The following is a 23,540-nucleotide window of genomic DNA, read 5'->3' as shown; positions in this document are numbered from 1 at the left end:
TTGAGAGATTTTTGATTACCAATCCAATCTCCTTAATCATTACTGGTTTGTTCAGATTTTCTACTTCTTGATCCAGGCTTCATAGTTTTTATGTTTCAAGGAATTTATCCATTTCTTCTAGGTTATCCAATTTGTTGGTATATAATTCTTCATAATAGCCTCTTGTAATGATTTGTATTTCTGTGATAACAGTTGTAACGTCTCCTTTTTCATTAATAATTGTGAGTCCTCTCTCTTTTTATCTTGGTTAGTTTAGCTAAAGATTTGTCAATTTTGTTTATCTTTTCAAAGAAACAGCTCTTAGTTTCATTGATTTTTTTCCTATTGTCTTTCTAGTCTCTATTTCATTTTATCTAATCTTTATGATTTCTTTCCTTCTGCTAAATTTGAGCTTAGATTGAACTTCTTTTTCTAATTCCTTGAGGTGTAAAGTTAGGTTGTTTATTTGGAGACCTGAAGTCTTAAATCAGACAAAGGACACAAGCCATACTCAAGGGAACTAAATGAGGAACTTCAACAGTGTCTAGGGAACACAACACAAATTCTTTAGTGACAAAAGAGAATTAGGATTGAATGTTAGCACTGCCCACTGCCTAAAACAACTATGGATGGAGCTTCTAGGAAATCTGGCAGGAAGCCTAATAAAAATTGATCAATAGGGCTTCCCTGGTGGCGCAGTGGTTAAGAATCCGCCTGCCAATGCAGGGGACACGGGTTCGAGCCCTGGTCCGGGAAGATCCCACATGCCGCACAGCAACTAAGCCCATGAGCCACAACTACTGAGCCTGTGCTCTAGAGTCCGTGCTCCGCAACAAGAGAAGCCACCACAAGGAGAAGCCTGTGCACCACAACGAAGAGCAGCCCCCACTTGCCGCAACTAGAGAAAGCCCGTGCGCAGCAACGAAGACCCAACACAGCCAAAAACAAATAAGTTAAAAAATTTTTGATCAGTAGGGCATAAGACAAATCTAATTTAACTTGGTTTTTAATGCCAAAGCCTAGGCCTTGCAGAAAGGAGAAATGAGTAAATGAATATAGAATTTTTGTTTACAAGTAGTTTAAGCCCCTACCCAAAACACACATCTTCAGCTATCTGTGCTTTTGTTCATGCCATTTTCTCTGGCTGGAAGACTTCCCCCTAACCTTACCACTTTTCATTTCTCTAACTCTTACTTGTTCTTCAGAATTTAGCTCAAGCATCTTCCCCTTTAGGAAGTGTTCTCCAAAGTTGTGGTTTGACATGCTTGCTTTAACGACACCCTTTAAGAAACTAACAATTATTGCATACCTACTATCTGGTAGGCACCTGATGCAGTTTTCCTTCATAACACCTATTTGCACTGTAGAAAGACCATCTTCATTGACTTATTATCATTTTTTACCTTGTACCCTCACCCACGCATCCCAGAGCCTAGCCAGTATGTCTGGGCAGCTTTGGTGGATAACTCAGAACTCCTACGAAGTACAAGGTGCTAGAGATTAAAATGATTCAGAAGTTGCCCCTGCCCTCAGGGAGAGCATGAACTACAAAGAGGGTATAAACAGTTACAACTCACAACAGGATGAAATATGCAGTAAATAATGGCATGGGCACAAGAGAAACATGAAAAGATGCTCAACATCATTAATTATTAGAGAAATGCAAATCAAAACTACAATGAGGCATCACCTCACACCAGTCAAAATGGCCATCATCAAGAAATCTACAAATAATAAATGCTGGAGAGGGTGTGGAGAAAAGGGAACCCTCCTACACTGTTGGTGGTAATGTAAATTGGTGCAGCCACTATGGAGAACAGTATGAAATTTCCTTAAAAAAATAAAAATAGAACTACCATATGATCCAGCAATCCCACTCCTGGGCAAATATTTGGAAAAAATGAAAACTCTAATTCAAAAAGATACATGCACCCCAATGTTCACTGCAGCACTATTTACAATAGCCAAGATATGGAAGCAACCTAAATGTCCACTGACAGATGAAGGGATAAAGAAGATATGGTATATATATATACAATATATAAATGATATATATATATACACCATCGTTTTTTACATATATATATATATATATATATAATGGAATACTACTCAACCATAAAAAAGAATGAAATAATGCCATTTGAAGCAACATGGATGGACCTAGAGATTATCATACTAAGTGAAGTAAGTCAGACAGAGAAAGATAAATATCACATGATATCACTTATATGTGGAATCTAAACTAATGATTCACATGAACTTATTTACAAAAGAGAAATAGACTCACAGGCATAGAAAACAAACTTATGCTTACCAAAGGGCAAAGGGTGGGGGAGAGACAAATTAGGAGTTTGGGATTAACAGATACATACTACTATATACAAAATAGATAAACAAGATGTACTGTTCAGCACATGGAACTATATTCAATATCTTGTAATAATCTATAATGGAAAAGAATCTGAAAAAGAATGTATATATATATATATAACTGCATCACTTTGCTGTACACCTGAAACTATCACAACGTTGTAAATCAACTGTATTTCAATAAAAAAGATAACAAATAATGCCATGGGCAAAGGAAGCTTCTGAGCTCTCTGATAAAGAAGAGATTGTATGCACAGCCTCCGTACAGAAAAACATGTTCAGTGCCCTGAACCTGTCTTGCAAAAAAGCTCAGCAAACATGCACATTGGCCTTACAAATAGCCTGCGCACCCCTCACTGTTTAGCTCAGTGAGGATGAGTGCTTCTGCATTTCATTTCTTTCTTTATAGAGTTATACTGCATTTTAGAAGCTAGGTATTCTTCCGTTCATGTGGTTGTCTTGACAAAGACAAAAGTTCAGACCAAAGCATGAGAGAGGGAGGCCCAAAGAAAATGCCTGGCATCCACAATCGTTAATCTGCAATTGCATGTAGGTGTTGCAATCATTCTATTACTGGCCTTCATGCAGCTGGTTCGGTTGGAAGTCAAGTTTATGAACAGAACTGCTGTAACCATAATGGATTTTTTTCCCCAGTGATTAAGCACTGAAACAATAGTTGTTAAATAAACACAAAGGAAAGAGAGAGATTTGAGGAAGCCATTCTGTCTCTATCAGAGTTTGAAAGGGAAAGCCAAGTGACTAGTGTGGGTGAGGAAGAGTCAGACTTCACTAGTTGGTGGTGTTCTGACCTCTGTTCTCAGTCCCTGATGACGCTCACCCAGCAAGTTCCTTCCAAAAGGGCACGAGCAAAATAGGAAAAGTACCTCCGCAGTTCATTCATAACCTTGAACGCCTTCCCCATGTGGGCAGGGTTGACAGTGATCGTCCTCTGGTTCTTTTCGTCATCCCCAGCCTGTATTGGGGGCTGGGAGCTCAGCTTGATGCTGTGAACAGGAAGGGAGTGGGAAGGGAAAGAGAGGATCACATGTTGGTAAACTCGTTCATCCAACTGCCACAAACCCATGCATTTGCCCACCCACCAGGAGCATCTCTGTCAGCCTGTTCTCTTCACCACAGACCCAGCAGGGAAGGAAATCACTGGGTCAGGAATTTCTGCAGGATCTTCCAGTGCAAAATGCACCCCTCAGAAAATGCACCCCTCAGATCCGAGCTCAGCTTCTTCCATCCAGCACAGGTGTAACTTTGTGGGAGGTCCTTATCCTCCATCTCTCCATCCCTAAAAGGGTAGGGGGTGAGGGGAGTTTAAGCACTATACCACTCACTTCGCAGGGATGTTGGTTCATTCAACGAACATTTAAAGGAGTTTACTATGTGCCAAGCACTGTATTTAAATTCAAGAGAAACACAACAATAAGGAAATCACAGACCTTGCTTTCACAAAGCTTAGAGTTCAGTGACAGAGAAAGCCAGGTAAACATTTCTCAGAAGCACAAAGGATAGGCAACTATCCCAGTGCTGGCAGGTTGAGGAAAAACTTACTAGAAGTTGAGGAAAAACAGAAGTCTTAAAGGAGAGCAGAAATTAGCCAGGTAAAAAGGAAGATGGGAAACAGCAGAGGAAACAATATGAACAAAGACCCAGAGAAAAGGAGTCAAGTATGTTCAAAGCACTGGAAGTTCAGTAAAACTAAAGGAGAGTATCAAGAGAAAAGCCTAGAAGACTGAGCGGTCTTTTAAGTGTCATAGACAAAGCTAAGGAGTTTGGATTTCATTCTAAACAATGAGAAGCCATCAGAGTTTTAAGAAAAGAAGTGGAGCAGGAAGTAGGTGAACACATTTGTGCTTTAAAAAGGTCACATTGGCTACAGCGTGGAGAACAGTGGCACAAGAGTGAAAGCTTTGGCGAAACCATAATCCCATAGAAAGACAAGGGATTGTAATTGTTATAAAAAGACTAGCTATGTGGCCTAAATGAGCAGGTGGTGACTAGCAAGAGCCACCCATAATCTCAAAGCCCTCTATAACAAAGACAAAACACTCAAATTCCTATGGGATGCCAGCTAGATGCCCAATCACTCCTGAGCAACAAGTCTCAACTTGATGGTGGGGTGGGAAAGAAGAATCCAAAAAATGAGCAAGGAAAGGAACTTCTCCCCAAACTGATAAAACTATTCAGCTCCAAGTCAAGTCCGGGACATTGGAGTGTTATGTCTCTTTGGACCAGGTTAAGCTCTGCTTTGCTAGTAGAAAAACAGAACCTTCTCCACTTGTGTAGATTTGGGGACCCACAGTTCACTCCAACTCTAAGACACTGAGAGTAGCTTCCTTTGTCTTCCCTTAGTGGGCCTCCGTTGATGCTACCACCTAGTCTTGCAAACTGGCTCAAGATAGGTGTTGCTATGGTTAAGAAAAAGTTCCGGAGACCTGAGAGTCTCTCTCGATTTCACACTGGGATTGGTAACCACTGGAACATTCCAATATAACCAGCATGCCAGACCCACAGCTTGTCTGACCAGGACAGATGCCTCTTCTGGCTTCCTTCCCACTTTCACTTCAGCATGAAAATGTAAGCTACAGACCTCTGAACTTGGGGACTGCCTGCATTCAGGGTGCAAAGAAGTTAGCTGAGCATAGTATGATAAATATCAAGACAGATGACTAGAATCATGTGTTTAAAAAGGTGAAGAAAATCTCAAAACAGAGAATGTTATCAAGGAAGGGGAGAACACAGTAAAGATAAAAACCTTCATATTAAAAATCCCACAAGTATAATTTATTTTGTAGTTAGTGTCCTTCCCTACTCCATGCCAGACAGATATAAATTTCTATTTTATATCAAAGGTTTAATATTTTTGCTTTTGATATTTAAGCCCTTATTTTATCTGATGTTGATTTTTATGTCAGTATATTAAATATGGATCTAATTTTTTCCTGTAAGTTCCATTTATTGAATACTTCTTTTTCCCACTCACCTGTTATGCCACCTTTAGTCATATATCACAGAATGTTGAACATAAAGTGTGCTAATGAATATTCTTGTCATCTTCCTGATTTTAAAAAAGATGTTTGTAGTGTTTCCTCACTGTGTGTTAATTTTAGGATTTCTGCAGATGGCCTTTATCAAATTAAGAAAACTCCCTTGTGTCTTATTTTTTAATCATAAAGTTAAACTGAATTTTATCAGATGTTTTTGTGAATCTAATGAGATGATTATACAGATTTTTCCCTTTAATCTTTCAATGTCGTATATGACATATATTTTCTAATACTACACTATACTTGCATTCCTAGAGTAAATTTACAAACTGTAAAACACTGCACATATATTCATTATAAATGTTGTCTTCAAACTGTAGAGAGACTTAAAAAGACAGGAAGAGAAAACATAATCTGGTACTGATCAGGAACAACTGAAGGTTTCTGACAGAGAACTAAAAAGATTAGAGCTCATAAAAGCCCAGGGGACAGAAATTATTCGTTCTATTTTACATATATGGAAGAGATGTAGACCAAATAGAGCCATTTTGGAAGCACTGACAACAACCTCCACTGTGACTAGTAACTGGGAAGCTTGCTCTCCTTTGTTGTGTTGTACTTTGCACTTTCCAGACTTCCAGAATGGTCCAGTGAGTTAAGTTTTGCCTCCTCTATGAAGCCCTTTGAATACTTCAGTCCTAAGTGATCTCTGCCTTCCCTAAACCACTGCAGTATTTCTGGCCTGTAACTCAGTTGGCACATAGAATACTGACTTGTGTTTGAGTACCTTTTCATAGCACATAGTTAGCCACCCAGCCCCCTCATGCTAGATTCGACATTCCTGCTGAGCAAGGACTATGTGTCCAAGGACTCTCATATGGCCTAGGCTTCCCAGCATAGGGCCATGCCCACAGCAGGTCTTCATTACATCGTTCTCATCAATGAACTCTGATCTGAAGACCTCTCACTGCCCCCAGAGTGGTAGAGAGCACAGCAGAAAGGGATGGTCTGCCCCAACCATTGCCCCCAACCCAACAATTTAAAAAAATGAAAGTAGAGCTGGTCTTCAGAGTTAAACTACGAATCAATACACATAAACTATTAATTATAGAAGTTATACATAAAAATACATAAACTCTAAACATCAGGCCCTCTTCATGGTACGCCACCTCCCACAGCCTTTTCTCCCACCCTCCCCTCCCCTCTAAAGTCCAGAGCCATATATCCCGTGTCTGAATTGACTCCCCTACTTAGATTATTCACAGTAACTTACACTCAACTCATGCTCCCCACCCTCCCTCAAGCCTACTCTTCTATCTATATTCTCGATCCCAGAGGTATAACCAACTACCCACTCACCTATCCAAGAAACTGGGATATCCAAATCCTTGATATCTTCTTCCCTCCCTCTCTCTCTCTCACTTCACATATAACCACAAGTCCCATCAGTCCTAGGTCCTTTACTATCTCTCCACTCCATTCCCTTCTCACGGTCACTGCTACCACGACTTCAGTCCAGGCCATCAAGATCTCTCACCTGGCTTACTACGGTAACTTCCACACAGACTCCAGAATGATTTTTACAGAATGTCATTGTGCGCATGGCACGTTCTATGTGAAAACTCTCACTGATTCCTCACTGCATCCAGAATAAGTCTCAGAGACCCAGCCTGGCCCTGCATAATCTCATCGTTGTTCTGAAGACTTCTTGTTACTGAGGTACTAAAATACTCACAATTGCCTTAATAAACCAGGCTCTTTTGCCCTATCCCCACCCACTGTCCCCTATGTCTAGCTCATTCCCATCAGCGCTTCAGACTTCTTGCTGAAGGTCTTCTCTATCATCCTCCACTACACTGGACTAACTTCCCCTCTTCTGTGTTCCCGCAGTACTCTGTGCTTCCCTCTGTATTATACTGTAGTGACCTCTTACTTCTCTGTCTCCTCTTACTCCTCTTACTTCTTCTCTCCCCCACAGAGTGTGTGCTGGTAAATGTGTAACAGCTGGTTACAAAGAAGGGAGCCCTGATTTGTAATATTTGCCAATTTCCTTGGTGTAAATACCTCCACCATGGCAGATTTCAAGCCACCAATGGGATCTCACTGAACACACGGATTGGGAAGAGATGTGCATTATAACACCATATAGCACTTCTACTACACAAGTATAATAGACATAATCTAAAGGGCATAGATATTAGCAAAATAATTAGAAAGTGACGAGTCTTTACTACACTTGTTTTTAATATAATTTATTAGTAAGTTACATAATATAATTTTTAATAAGGGCTGTATTTAATAACTGACTCACAAAATTCTTAAAAATTTAACAAGCAGCTCTGGCAAGTGGGTGAGTGCTGGCTCTTGCACACCACTGCCCACCCTAGATTTTGAGCTCCATGAGAACCAGGATGGTGCCTTATTTCCCTCTATAGTCTTAGCCTCTAGCACATGGCATGTGCTCAATAAATGATTACTGAGTAACTGAATGGATGGATAAGTAAATGAGGTATAACGGTCAATTATTCCATCTTTCCTCACATCCCCTCATTAAAATAATTATAGCTTTATCCCTCTCAACTTCCCCCACCCTCCTCCCCATAGGAGGTACTGGGGGGAGGGGAGGGGCATTCTTAGCCAGTCTAGTCCCCTGCATTGGTGATACAGTATCAGGAGGATGTGGAGGCGGGTGGAGAAGAGAAAGCCAGACTCAACTAGAGTAGAAGGAAGAAAGCAAGAAGGGTTGCTGCTTACTCTGTCAGTTCTTAGGCTCTTTCCATCACTAAGGAAAATCCAGGCAATAAATGGAAAGGAAAGGACAGTAGAAAGCATGTCAGCAAAGCAGGACACATAAAAACCTCTGAGCATCCAATTGTGCAGAAGTGTTTGGGGGATATGCTAAACGAGGAGCTCCAGAGCATCCAGGGTGTGAGAGAATGGGGAGGAGAGGAAATGGGAGTCTAAGAAACGCTGCTGAGGGTTAAAGACTGCATCCCCACTACAAGTCTTCAAGAGATGCAAATAAAGTTCAGGCAGCGTGGGCCACACACACAGAGCCCAAGCACATTATGGTCAGGCTATAGATGAGACAGAATAAAGAGAGTCAAAGTCACCTAAAGAGGGCAGCACAACTCTGAGTCGGAGTTAAGACTATGCCGAATGCATTAAAATCCCTCAACAAAAGTGTCCTTTAGAAAGGGAAATCGAAAAAAAAGAATCAGACTGAGAAAGCCCTTGGTCCAGCTCATCCAACACTATCTATGAAAGATATGATTTAATCATCAGACAATCATTTGGTTCAGCCTCAGGTCAGATCCCTGTTGTGGAACTTGAAACCTATAAACACTCAAACGCCCTAACTCAGTCCCCAGCTCGCAGTGGAGCCTCTTGATCAAGTTGGCCTCCCCCATGGTTCTCCTTCAGGAAGCAAGAAAGTGGTAGCAGGCCCTCAGGAACATTGTGCCAGTAATACTTTTCATCGCAAATTAATAAAGTGACACTCTGACTGCTGTACCTCAGTCATGATGAGTTCATCAGCATGACTCCACTTCTCCAAGTCTGGGCAGCAAAGGAAACTGACAAGAGAGGATTTCAGAACCTACCAGGCTCTGGGCAAACTGCAGATCTAGCTTATTTCTCAATCCTAAAGTTCAAGGCCAAAATGACCAAACTTAGATTTCTGCATCTGGATGAATGAAGGACCTGGCACTTGAAGATACCCAGGCTGCAGGATTCAGGGTGTGATGGTGCAGTCCTGTCATCAAGAAACACCCCCTACACACAGGCTGCTATAGAGCTCCATATTCTCCTACACTTTCACAGTGCCACCTCAGTTCACAGCATCAGCTGATTCCCGGCAACAGGACACATGGACACAGGGAAGATATGTTTCAGTAGGCTACAGCTCCTGGGTAACAGTAACAGTTAACATTTACTGAAAGCTTACTTTACCTCTACTATCTCATTTTATCTTCAGAACAACCCTATGAGGTATTATCTCCTGAGACACTGAGATAAAACTTGTCCAAAAGTCCCACATAACTACTAAGTAGAGAACTGACACTCAAACCCAGGTCTGACTCCAGGGCCTATGCTCTTAATAGCAACGTCCACTGACTTGGGATAATGTCCACAGCCCATCGGCCAATGGGAGCTCAATCCTTATGATCCACTCTCTGAGGTTCTTCATGGTATGGCCAAACCAGGCTAAATGAAAAAGTCTGAATCCCCTAGGACCTGTGACATAGCACTGTTTCACTCCACTGATTGTGGGGAACTGCATTATGTATGGGAGTTGATATTGTTAATTATACAGAACTTAGAATTTCCACACAAGCCCATCATGATGCATCAAAGCTGGCCAGCAGCTGCTGCCATTCTTATAATGTGCTCCTTCATAAACAAGCTCAAGAGCAGGTATGTTACTAATCACATTCCTAACAGTCCAATTCACAGATAGCTTCCTTCAAAACCAAGGGGGAAATCTCTTAAGCGGGCTGCATAAAAAATGTAAAACATAAGAGAAACACTTGAGTTCGGACAGATAGAATGAGACAGGGAGAGAGAAAGGCTAAAAGAAAACACAGCCTCATTATGTGGCATTTTTGGAAGCTAAGCTTCTATTTGGTTTGACTAGGAGAGCTGAGCTCTTCCATGTGTGTGGTTTTGATACAGACTACAATAGACTTTCACAAGTTAAAAAGAAAAGTCCAGGAAAGTTGGGCCGAGAGTCTGAAAATCCTTTTAAATTATAAAAAGTTACAGATTTCTAACTTGACAACCATTGAACTTATTTGATAGGGAAAATAATATCTAAGGACAAAACATGTTCTAGTTATTTTTTACATAGTGCATTAATGCTTTTTTAAGTCTAACCTAGTTTTAGGGTTTACCCAGAATTTGAAAAAAATTAGGTCATTCAACAATGGCAAATTTCATCAAATAAAACACTTGCTTTAGAAAACTTACCCCAAAATGTTCTTGTCTGGATGTGTCTTAACAATCTAAAACGTAGCAAGAAGCAGAAGCCTAAAAACCCAAATCTGGGTGTGGGGAAATCAAGAGGTTTCTTTCAACTGACTTTGTTTTCTTGCAGTTGAAAACCTTGCTTCACCAAAAGGTATTTCCAAAATGGAAAATTTGGTTTCATTTATCATGGTTGAAACGCACATATGCTTCAGGCAGCAGTGATGCCGAAAAATTTCTACAGAAGTTTCCACCCATGCCTTCTAGGGGTGGGAGAGGGCTGAGAGGAAAAGAGAAAGGCTAGGATACTGAACATTTGCTCTTCCCTAGGTCTTGCCAGTGTTACACCTGGCACTGCAAAACTCAGCGTTTGGAGAGCATTGGCTGTGTATGTCATGTTCTTTCAAAAAATATGCTCTATCTGCTCCTGATCAAGAATGGAAAGATAAGTTCTTGGAGTTCCAGGAGCAGGCTCTCCTCCATAAGGACGAGCCATTCTCCCTCTGAGGACTGCTCACACAAGTTCACGGCACACTGCTGGGCACACAATGCCCCTCACAATCAGGGGCATCCCGATGCTTCTGATGAAGAAAACCACCACAATTTGAAGAAAAATAGACAACCAACTTCCCCTTTTTGTGATGCTTCTTCCAAAAGTTGTGGTTCTCTGCAATTCTTGTGGATATGCCAGAGACTTTGCCTGTAAATTTTTGCAACTGTGGTAAAATATATGTAACTTGAAATTTACCATTTTAACCATTTTAAAGAGTGTAATTCAGAGGCTTTAAGTACATTTATGTTCTTGTGCAACCATGCATTTCCAGAACTTTTTCATTTCCCCAAATTGAAACTCCATGCCCATTAAGCAATAACTCCCCATTTTTCTCTCTCCCCAGCCCCTGGCAACCACCATTCTACTTTCTGCCTCTATGAATCTGACCATTCTAGGTACCTCATATAAGTTGGGAATTTATTGTAATCCATCCACAAGGCTGATTTCCAGAACTTAAATTAAGTCCCAGTAGCCAGAGCTACTGTCATTTTCCATGTCTATCTGCTCTATACACACACACACACACACACACAATTTATCACTGTAGTGGCTGAGAGCTGGAGACCCTTTTCCTATGCAAAATAGAAGACAAAGTCATCTTCCTCTGACTGATCAAGGCACAATGATTCTTCACAGAGGGAGATGGGAAACTTGGCATCAGAAGGTCCTGTAGAGAGCTGGAGCGCTTAGGGGATACTGCAAAGGTGAGTGTAAATTCACAGTTTCTTCTTAAGATTTTGGCCTGAACAAAGGAGTATCCAGTTCATGGTTCCAAACCACAAAAGCATCCAGATGCCTCAGGGTGTCTATAAAAAGGAGGACTAAGGTAGGTGCTGGTGAATCCTACAAGAGGAAGTGCCACGCCCTGTGTGGTATCTTACTGTGAGGAGACAAGTTTAGGCGGATGGGAGATGATGACCTGATAAGATCTCTCTAATTTTCTCATGGGAATGGTCCCACAAAATCTTCTTTGGATTATAAATATAGGAAGGCCCTAAAATAAGCCCTGGGTACTATCCAAGCACAAACCATGGAGTACAACAGGGCAATAGATGAACACCAACAATAACAGCAGCTACCATTTACTGAGTACTCACACTGTGCCTGAAAAACTTACTAGGTGCTTTATCTAAATTGCCTCCTTTGATCTTCACAACTCTATGAGATATGGAAACTGTCCCTCTACACTGAAAAGAAAAATTAATTCTGAAAAAATGTGACACACTCAAGGTCATACAGTTTATGAAATAGATTTACTGCAAGCTTATGTTACCCCAAAGCCCATGATTTTCGTACCCTCATGACAAAGAAAGAAAATTGTTCATTAGAAATCTCTAGGCTGAACATTTTTAATGCTTAAAAACAGCCCCAATTAAGCTTCAGTGGGTTAAGTGTGGAAGAACCAGACTCAGGATCCCTCCAGTCCCCAGAGGTCTGACATGTGATCCTAGGCCAGTCACTCAGCTTCTCTGGCCCTGAGTTTCCCAGGGTACTTGTGAAACAAGGCTACTTCCCCCTCTTCTGCCCCCACCTCAAAGCATTCCATGGGGTCAATTACCCGTGCTGAGATAATAAGGCTGATATCCAAGGATGAACCTATTGGCCAGAGGTTTCAATCGCCTCTCTCATGAGCTTCCTTTTTAGTTATCAGAGCGTCCCACAAAAGTTATCAGCTAATCAGCAAATAATTATCTAACACCTACTATGTGTGCAGCCACACAGTAGTTAATGTGGAGAATTCAGAGATATAGGCAGCATCCTTGCCCTTGAGGACCTATCTCCCAGTTTGGGGACTTATATGAAACAAAAGCACGGAAACAACTTGTGGGTGGGCCTATTATTCAGTACCCAACTATGGAATTGGAATTAGGAAGAACATCTGCCAGAACCAGAAAAGCTTAGGTTTCCAAGACAAAGTGGAATTTTAAAACAGCCTTGATAGATGAATAACTTTTGGAAAGGTAGAAGCAAAAGGCATTCCAGGCAAAAACAAACTCTGGAAGCTAAGGATCTGAGACTGGATGGAGTACTGTACAGGATGGGTGATCACAAAAGAGACCCACAGATCTCTTGGTAGCGGTATGGGTGAGCAGTGGGAATGGAGACTGGAGCCAGATTTCACAAGACTTGAATGCCTGGCAGGGTAAGCTGGTCTTGGAGTGGGAACAAAAGGTAGTGAGCTTGGTGACCTGGTGAACACTGGAAGCTGCAAGGTTTCGATTTCTCTGCCTTTGATAGGAAAAACTAAAAGAACATGTGTAAAAACTAGGTGTCATGATGCCAAAGACATCAGCCATCCCAGTTGAGAGGCACCAGAGTGTTGAAGAACAAGAGAGCTCCTGGGGGCAAGGACTCATTACATTTCTGAACACAGAACTGAGAACACAATAAGTACCCCAAAATGCTTGGGAAGCAGTACTTTGATCTGCTGCTGCTAGTTTGAAATGGACCTTTCAGCCCCAATATGTAAGCAAATCTAGAATCTCTAAACCTCCATTCACATCACTGCTGCCCTCTGTTGGCTACCAGACCAATAAGAGAAGGTAGGGACACTGTGCACCTCTGTCCCAAGGAAGCAGGCTTTCAGATGCTCTGTCGGCCAGTGGCCACACAGAGTCCAACGCTAAGCTCCTGTTGCAAAGGGCACTCAAGAAGAGGCTGTACCAGCACCACACTCAGTCTAAAATGTCCCAATCTCTTCCTGGGAGTCACATCAAGAAACACAATCCCTGGGGGCCTCTTCAGACAAGAGGACACCAAACAATCATGCCAGTTCTAATGGGGTCTAGAGATGTTTAATGACATCATTCTGCCCCATGAGATGGGGCAAGATTTGGGACAATCCATGCAAAAGAAAGTGTACTGAGGTGCTCTCCAGACAGTGCTGACTTAGTGGAACCTGTTATCATTTAACCAGCTGGTTACCATCTGAATCAAACTGGCAACTCAGAGCAGCAGCCCTCCCTCCTCTGCTGTCCACTGCCATGGCCTGACCGCTCTTGCAGTCTTCTCACCTCAAGGAAAATGGCAAGCCTTGTTCTCTACCAGCCGCAGACCCACAGAATGAAGAGGGGACGTTTTAGCATACAGAGGAATGACCCGCCCCTGCACCACACGGAGCACCTTCACGATGAAAGAATCAGATCCCCAGATAACAGCTTAAAATTTATTAAAATGCATGTGCCTGCCAGGAAACAATCCCTCGCTAGTTAGATCCAGCTCAACAGAAATACTTAAATTCCCATCTGTTAATTTCTATTTCATAAAGAAACCCCTGATGGAAGGAGCCAGAGTTTCTCTAAAGAATATAACTTCCAGTATAATTTGTAAACTTTTCAATGCAAATGGAAGTCAGTTCAGAGCAAGTGTCACCTGAATGGATTTCTCTCCTTCTCACTTGAACTTGTGTGTGTATACAGGTACACACACACACACACACACACACACACACAGAGTTAGGAAAGACATCAGCCTGGCATGCGTGTTGACGACTTGAGCACTTCAGAGTGAAAATGCAAGTACTCTGTGTCAGACCAGCCCTGCTATGATATCAAAAACCCCCCACCAAAGAAAAACCACCCTGGGAAAGTAGCCAGGAAAGGGAGACGCCTCCTTGAAACAGCCTGATTCTGCCCATGCTGAAACTATTCCCGAACACCGGCCAGGAAGTCCCTTCTTTCAGGGTGCTCCGCTGCCCAGCAAACCCAGACCTGCCTCTGTGGAAGCCAGATCTCTGGGGAAAGGGGCTTTCCTGCTCTGACTCTGCTGCCCGCTGGGATCCATCAGTCACCAAGTCTTCCAACCCTGTCTAACCAATGCCAACGCAAAGCTGGTGGCTGCACCGCGAGCGCACACAAACACACACACACACACACACACACACGTACACACTCAGGCGCGCGCACGCGCGTGCGTGCACGCACACACTTATACATAACATACCTTTCACCGTCCATTGTGTGAGGCCCAGCCAGGGTGGCAGCCGCTGAGCTGTGCATGCACTGGAGGATCCTAGCCCTGTTCTCGGTTCTCCCAGCCAACCAGCGGGAGATCTGATCAGCAACAGTGATTCAGCATGGCTGCAAATGAAGCCTCCTCCCCTCTTGATCCTCCTTCCTCTGACTTACTCGCAGCAGCTTCTACCGCAGAAGCAGCAGCAGCAGAAAATGTCTTACCCAGAGCTCCCTGCAGCCCTTTCAGCTGCTAAAGGCAGCAACCCACTTGCTCCCCCTCCCCCACAGGCTTGCTGCTTCTCCGTCTCCTAGGAACAGCGCAGCGCCAGCAACCCAAGTACAGTGCCACCTTTCCAGCCGCTTCCACATCTGCCCAGGCAACCCCAGCCCAGGCGACTAGCCCACCCCAGTGCCTCCTGCCTCCTCTGCCTAGACTGCAAAGACTCAGGCAGTTCCTCACTAGCCCAAGAAATACGGGCCCCCACCTCCTCCCCTGCCCCCACAGACTACGAGTCCGTCTGCCTGGTCAGATTGCTGGAATGAGGAGGCCCCTCTGTGGTTTACAGAGGACTTTATCCACCTGGGGAAATTGACTTGTAGGTCACAGCTCATTTTCCAATTCCTCCTCCCAAAATCTACAGCAGCTCTGAGAGTCTGATAGATGGAGAGAAGTTAGGGCAAAAGAGCCTGATAGAACTGAGAAGAATGCAGAGAGAAATTAGAAAAAGGGAACTGAAACAAATGCTATTTTACTACAAGAGGCTAAACTGCAGTAAAACCACCACAATGGTACCACGTATCCCAGGCCATACCAAAAGACCACAAGTTCTATAGCACAACGCTAAAATACCTTCTTAAAGTCTGTCATGTTGAAATTTGACTTAAGCTGTGGCTCCAACCAGTAAGTCTCCCACTGAATCCCTATCTGCAGCCAAAGATCTCTTGCACCCTGTAATCTCTAGTTGCTGAGCCTCAATTTTGACCCACCTAATGCAAACACATAATCCTGGGGCACACTGGAGGCCAGTCTGTACCTCATAGCCACAGTCAAGGGACATAGAGGAAATGGGGGCAATCAGCCACTGGTGTTTGTTTAGCCACAAAAATGGGTTAAGAAGCTTCCTTGATGCCTCAGAAAAATCATACATGAGCATCTATATTCTGTGAATTTTCTGGGTCACATCTGTGCTTTTCAGGACCCTTACTACCACTAGCTGGTTGAGTGACTTTCAGTAAGTCTTTTCTCCACTCTGGACCTCAGCCCCTCATCCATAACATAGGGTCAGACTCTAGAGTCCCTTTTGGCTCTAAAATCACATGATGCTAAAAATGTCTTAAATGTTCCATTTTTCTCCTCATTAGAGTAATCTGTAAGATTGTTTAAGAAGAAATTTTTACCAGACTCCAATGTTTTGAGGGGGCTTCAGGGAGGATAACGTTATGTATGTGAAACTATGTGGGATGCTTAATAGACCTATTATAGTTATAATTTTGACCTGATAAATGTCTTCACTGCCAGAAAGCCCTGAAACCACAGGGAGGGAGGCTGGACACTGAGGTAACAGAAACTAAGAGTAATTTAAACTTTATACAGCCTCCTGAACTCAAAGTGGCTAACGTGTTACTCTTAAAAATAACCCCCCACCCTTGACACCGCAGTGTCCTCTTAGATGAGGCCATTGGGCCACTACCCAAACTCATTCTTTCTCAAGTGAGAAGAGGCTCGGGTGATTTTATTTACAATGTACAGCCCTGTATCACAACTGCTTCCTTTCACAACAATACCACTCCTATCTTTCTCCCTCTGCCCCTTCCTCTTCTAATCAGCCTTGTGGCGCTGCTCCAGATATTTCCTCTTGAGGTGAATCACAGGGACCAGAAGCTGAACATCACAAATAAGGAAACTGAATCCCAGAATCCGTGCCAGAGTGCAGACATCCACCAGGAAGATGAGTGGGTGATTCATAAAAGGGACACGAGAATGAGTCTCTCACAACTTCATACCCTCATTCACAACTTCACCATATAGGAAAGGACGGGGCGGGGGAGACTCCCCTGGTGCCCAGTGGTAAAGAATCCGCCTTCCAATGCAGGGGATGTGGGTTCAATCCCTCGTCAGGGAACGAAGATCCCACATGCTGCAGGGCAACTAAGCCCACATGCCACAACTACTGAGCTCGCGCACCTCAACAAGAGAGCCCATGTGCCCTGGAGCCTGCGCGCCACAACTAGAGAGAGAAAACCCTCACACCATAACTAGAGAGAAGCCTGTGCACCACAACTAGAGAGACACCCAAGCAGACCACGGGCTATAAGGAAAAAAAGATCCCACATGCCTCAGTAAAGATCCCATGTGCGGCAACTAAGACCCAACGCAGCCAAAAAAATAATAATAATAATAAGGAAAATAAATAAATATTTTAAAGTAAATAAATAAATAATCCTGTTTATTTAAAAAAAAGCGGGGTGTGGGGGGGGGAGAACTGTTACATCTAACAAACCAGAGAGAAAATTTTTAAAGATCAGAAAATACTGAAGGGCTGAGCATATTCAGGTTTCAACATACAACTATTGAGAGCCAGTATAAAATTTTTACACAATTTCCTTTGCAATCTACTTTTGCCAAGCTAACCAACGTCACTACAACGTATACGTTGAAACCATAGTGCTACCACCTGCTCACTTTATTCCCCATTCTATCCATGAGAGGTAAGCTGAACAGAGACTACCTAGAGAAGGACATTGAGAAAAGAAAGGCAAAACCAGGGCCAGAGCTGAACCAAGAATCAAAGTCTCCAGACTCCTGGCGCAAAGCTGCCACCCAAATCTTCTCTACTATCAGAGCTACACTTCACACTTTCTACATTATTATCCAAGTGTTCTCTGGGCCACAGCCTGAACCTGCTTGCTATAGGCTAACTTTCCTAACTGGACTTCAGATTAAGGAGAGTCACTATTGGATTCTTGCAGTAGAGGAAAGTCAAAGGAACCAAAGTAATCTCTACCTGGAGGAAGAGGTCCCATCCTTGGAATTCCCAACTGTAGTGTCTCACCTCCTTGCTAGCCCTCCTCCCCATACCCAAAGCTTCTCCCACAGCTTACCAATAGTACTCACCTCTCCATCCCAGAGCAATTTACCCAGCCATGTACACCAACTTTGTTCAGCATCCTCCAGCTCTATGTGGCTGAGGAAGAAACCATGTGAGGAGAAAAAACGTTTAAGTGGGTTTGGTCTAGAGTTCTCTTCTCCACACCCCATCTCTCCACAAGGAGCCTGTACAGCACAACTTATCTGGAGGTAGCAAGGCCCATCATTCTTCCTTCTAAGTGCCTTTTTCTTCTTTTCTTGCTTTTATCCTGCTTCTCTAGAGCCTCAGTTCCTCACATGTGCAGGCACCATAACACATACAGTAGCCCCACACCTAGCTGTGCATCAGAACCATCTGCCCAGAGGGTTAAAATTGTAGGCATCAGAGGATCAAAAGATGAAAGGAAACTTTTCAGGGTTATGGAAGTGTTCCATATCTTGACTGTGATGATACTTACACAATTGTATACAACTACTACATTTTATCAAACTAGACACTTAAGTGGGTGAATTTTATTTTATGTAAATTATACCTCAATAAATCTGGGAGAAAGAAAATACTACAGTACCAGGCTCTACCATACATCTACAGAATTGGGGCCCAAGGAGCAGGAATTTTAGTGAACTTCATAGGTGACTCTAATGCACAGCTAAATGGAAAGATCACAAAGAAAAGAGCTCAGACCAATAGAATCAGACAGACCAGGGTCTGAATATACTTACCAGAAACATGACCCTTAGCAATGTACTTTACAAGTCTCAATTTCCTCATCTGTAAAAAGAAGATAATAATAGTACCTACCTCGCAGTGTTGTTAGGTTTCAAGACTATAAAGCACTTAGCAGAGAGCCTGGCCTGTAATAGGCACTGAGTAACCATTAGCAGCTATTATTTGCATTGCTTATGCCAATGCTGTCAAACTATAGCTCTGTGAGTCCTTAGTTTCAAAGTCAAGAAGAAAGTCAACCAGGGTAACTTGTGCCAGGAAGCCCAGCCCTGGGCCTCTCATGGAGCCATTCAGTGGTCACTATTACCAACAGGTCACCAAGAACCAGGCAAGATCAAAGCTAAATCAAGACCCACCCACACCTGTAACACCAAAACTTTCCCTCAGATTCTGGACCACTTGATGAGAGTAGACTCTTCCTGTAGCTGCTTAGCATGCCCCCAGCACAGGAAGCCAGGCAGAAAATGAAAAGGAATTTGAGGTCCAAAAAAGTCAAAAGGTAAAGAGAACAGCATATTATCCAGAGAGATGCTTGGCTTCCCTCAGGACTCCTCCTGTGAGGTAGAAGAACCCATGCCCTGAACACATTCAAGACAATAATTACCCATGGCATCTGTGTTGCACTTTAAAGCTTACAAAGTTCTTCATGTCCCTCATCTCCTTGGACTTAAGATAACATCCCCCGAATAGTAATAACAGCTCCCATCCCTTAACCTTTTACTCTGGGCCAGACTCTGTACTCAAGACTTTACATACACCCCTCTCATTTAATCCTCACAACAACCCTGTGAGAAGGGACTATTATCCCTGTTTTTAAATGCAAGGTGTACAGAAATGCAACAGATTTTTGTATATTGATTTTTTATCCTGCAACTTCACCGAATTTTATTAGTTGTGACAATTTTTTGATAGAGTCTTTAGGGTTTTCTATATATAATATCATGTCATCTGCAAATAATGATAGTTTTAATTCTTCCTTTCCAGTTTGGATGCTTTTTACTTTTTTCTTGCCTAACTGCTTTGGCTAGGACTTCCAATACTATGTTGAATAAAAGTGGTGAGAGTGGGCATCCTTGTCTCGTTCCTGATCTTAGAGGAAAAACTTCCAGCTTTTCACCTTTGAATATGAAAATATATGGCCTTTATTATATTGAGGTACGTTCTCTCTATACCCACTCAGTTAAAAGTTATTATCATAAATGGATGCTGAATTTTGTCAAATGCTTTTTCTGCTTCTATTGAAATGATCATATGATTTTTGTGCTTCGTGTTGTTAATGTGATGTTCCACAATGATTGATTTGCAGATGTTGAACCATCCTTGCAATCCTGGAATAAATCCCACTTGATTATGGTGCATGATCCTTTAAATATATTGCTGCATTCAATGTGTTATTATTTTGCTGAGAATTTTTACATCTATGTTCATCAGGAATATTGGCCTATAATATTTTTCTTGTGGTGTCCTTGTCTGGTTTTGGTAAGAGGTTAATGCTGGCCTCTTAAAATGAGTTTAGTAGAGTTCCCTCCTCTGTTAGAATTAATAAATTCAGTAAAGTTGCAGGATACAAAATCAGTACACAAAACTCTATTGCATTTCTATACACTAATAACGAAGTATCAGAAAGAGAAATATGGAAAAATACCACATTTACAGTTGCATCCAAAAAAACCCAAAATATCTAGGGATGAATTTAACCAAGGAGGTGAAAGACCTGTATATTGAAAACTACAAGACATTAATGAAAGAAATTGGAGAGGACATAAATGAATGGAAAGATATTCCATGCTCATAGATTGGAGGAACCAATATTGTTAAAATGTTCATACTACCCAAAGCAATCCACAGATTTTATGCACTCTCTATCAAAATTTCAATGGCATTTTTCACAGAAATAGAACAAATTATCCTAAAATTTGTATGGAACTACAAAAAATCCCCAAATATCCAAAGCTATCTTGAGAAGGAAGAACAAAGCCAAGCCATCACACTCCTTGATTTCAAACTATATTACAAAGCTATACTAATTAAAACAGTATGATTTTGGCATAGAAACAGACACATAAATCAATGGCACAGAATAGAGAGCCCAGAAATAAACCCACAGGTATCTGATCAATTAACCTACAACAAAGGAATCAAGAATATATGCTGGGGAAAAAGCAAAGGTAACAAAAGCAAAAATAAACAGGTGACACGGCATCAAACTAAAAAGCTTCTGCATAGCAAACAACCAACAAAATGAAACAGCAACATACAAAATAGGAGAAAATATTTGAATACTTAAAAAATCATATATCTAATAAAGGTTTAATATGAAAAATATATAAAAAACTCATACAACTCAATAGCAAAAAGAAATCTGATTTAAAAAATGGGCAGAGGCTTCCCTGGTGGCGCAGTGGTTGAGAGTCCACCTGCCGATGCAGGGCACACGGGTTCGTGCCCTGGTCCGGGAGGATCCCACATGCCGTAGAGCGGCTGGGCCCGTGAGCCACGGCCGCTGAGCCTGCACATCTGGAGCCTGTGCTCCGCAACGGGAGAGGCCACAACAGTGAGAGGCCCGTGTACCGGAAAAAAAAAAAAAAAATGGGCAGAACATATGAATAGATGTTTTGAGAAAACATACAGATGACCAACAGGCACATGAAAAGATACTCAACATCGTGGAAATCATGCGTCATCGTGAAAATGCAAATCAAAGCCACAATGAGATACCACCTCACACCGATCAGAAAGGCTGTATCAAAAAGATAAGAATGGTACTGATGAACCTAGTTGCAGGGCAGGAATAAAGAGGTAGACATAGAAAATGGACCTGAGGACATGGGGTGGGAGGGCGAAGGGTGAAGTGAGAGTAGCATCAACATATACACACTACCGAATGTAAAATAGTTGGCTGGTGGGAAGCAGCAGCATAGCACAGGAAGATCAGCTCAGTGCTTTGCGATGACCTAGAGGGGTGGGACAGGGAGGGTGGGAGGGAGGCAACAGGGAGGGGATATGGGGACATGTGTATGCATATGGCTGATTTGCTTTGTTGTGCAACATCAACTAACACAGTATTGTGAAGCAATTATACTCCAATAAAGATCTATTAAAAAAATTTTTTTAAAAGATAAGAAGCAAGTGTTGGTGAGGAGGTGGAAAAAAGAGAACACTTGTACACCAATGGTGGGAATTTAAACTGGTGCAGCCAATATGGAAAACAGTATGGAGGTTTATCAAAAAATTAAAAATAGAACTACCACATGATCCAGTAATTCCACTTCTGGGTATATATCTGAAGAAAACGAGGGATTTCCCTGGTGGCGCAGTAGTTAAGAATCCGCCTGCCAATACAGGGGACACGGGTTCGAACTCTGGTCTGGGAAGATCCCACATGCCGCGGACCAACTAAGCCCATGCGCCACAACTACTGAGCCTGCGCTCTAGACCCCACGAGCCACAACTACTGAGCCCACGTGCCACAACTACTGAAGCCCGTGCACCTAGAGCCCGTGCTCCACAACGAGAAGTGCACACACCTCAACGAAGAGTAGCCCCTGCTCGCCGCAACTAGAGAAAGCCCGCGCGCAGCAACGAAGACCCAATGCAACCAAAAATAAATAAAATTGATTCTTTAAAAAAAAATAAAAAGAAAAATGAAAACACTAACTCAAAAAGATGTATGTACCCCCATGATCATTGCAGCATTATTTACAATAGCCCAGATATGGAAACAACTTAAGTGTCCATCCATGGATAAATGGATAAAGATGATACACACACACACACACACACACACACACATACACACCCAGAGCGATATTATATAGCCATAAAGAACATTAAAATGCTGCCATTTGTGACAACATGGATGGATATCGAGGGCATTATGCTAAGTGTAATAAGTTAGAGAAAGACAAATACTGTATGATCTCTCATATGTGGAATCTAGAAACTTTTTTTAATTAAAAAAAATCTCACAGATACAGAAAAAATATTGGTGGTTGCTAGAGGCAGGGGGTTGGGGGAGGGAGAAATGGGTGAAGGGGGTCAAAAGGTAAAAAGAAAAAATGTCTTTCTTTTCAAAAGTAATGCAGTAAATATAAGCTCGACTGGAACATAAATAAACAAATAAATGTGAAGAAACTGAGGTTCTGAGACTTATAAGGACTTGACCACAGCCCCATAGGTTTGAGCCCAGGTCTCCCTGACCTCAGAGACCACTACTAACTACTGTGCTTGGCAGGCACTACCCCTATCTTACTACCTCCATTTTAGAGAAAAGCCAGCTGAGGCTGAGAGAAAGCAAATGGCTCAAGATCATTCAGTTGAGTTGGTGGCCAAGTGGGGTGTGGGACCAAATCCTCAGATGCCTGGCCTAATGCCTTCTCCACCTCACCTGAAGATGGGGAACAACAGCATTTGAACCTCTAAAGATATTAACACAAGCTGGCATCCAAGGCTCCCAACACCTACTATTATAAAGTCCTTAACCCTGGATTCCTCTGGTCCCTTAGCTTACCAAGCAGGCCTAGCCAAAGATTGCTCTTGGGGAAAGCTGGAGGCACATCACTGGACCCCGGGTGAGTCAAAGAAAAGCCAGACCAACTATAGCAGTAAGCAGGGTGCTTCACACGGGCCAGCACATTGCAAACACTTGTCTTTCGGGGTCCCCCTAAGAATTCCATCCTCTCTCTAATTGTCAACCTGCAACTGGTGCCCTCTGCTGGTAAATATGTGCATATCTTTATGAGAAAAGCAAAACCTAATGACTACATCAATGGCTTAGGGAAGGTTCAAAAATCTGCTTCCTTCAAGAATAAGTATTAATTCCTACTTCAACTTTTTCATAGGTACTTGTAACTTTAAATTGACTGCATCGGTCCTCTATCTGCTGCCCCTGTATCATCTCTCTAGT

The 23,540-nt window shown here is 42.4% G+C and overlaps 1 protein-coding gene across 2 annotated transcripts in view; it reads right to left on the bottom strand.

Annotated features, from left to right (window-relative positions):
* KLHL3 (kelch like family member 3) overlaps positions 1-23,245 on the bottom strand; it is a gene marked incomplete at both ends in the record, with an annotated part of 118,259 nt that extends 95,014 nt beyond the window's left edge. The window contains 2 exons of one of the 2 annotated variants that reach the window (XM_079702357.1): positions 3,237-3,356; positions 23,145-23,245. In XM_079702357.1, coding sequence (XP_079558483.1) covers positions 3,237-3,274 — 38 coding nt within the window. Of the gene's footprint in view, positions 1-3,236; positions 3,357-14,808; positions 14,865-23,144 lie in introns of those variants that run through there. The other variant, XM_079702356.1, reaches the window with a different exon arrangement.
* Between the last annotated feature and the right edge of the window lie 295 nt (positions 23,246-23,540).

This window comes from Hyperoodon ampullatus, assembly GCF_949752795.1.
Source record: "Hyperoodon ampullatus genome assembly, chromosome: 4".
NCBI lineage: Eukaryota > Metazoa > Chordata > Mammalia > Artiodactyla > Ziphiidae > Hyperoodon > Hyperoodon ampullatus.
Note: the sequence above shows the minus strand (reverse complement) of the source record. Positions and strands in the feature narration are given on the sequence as shown.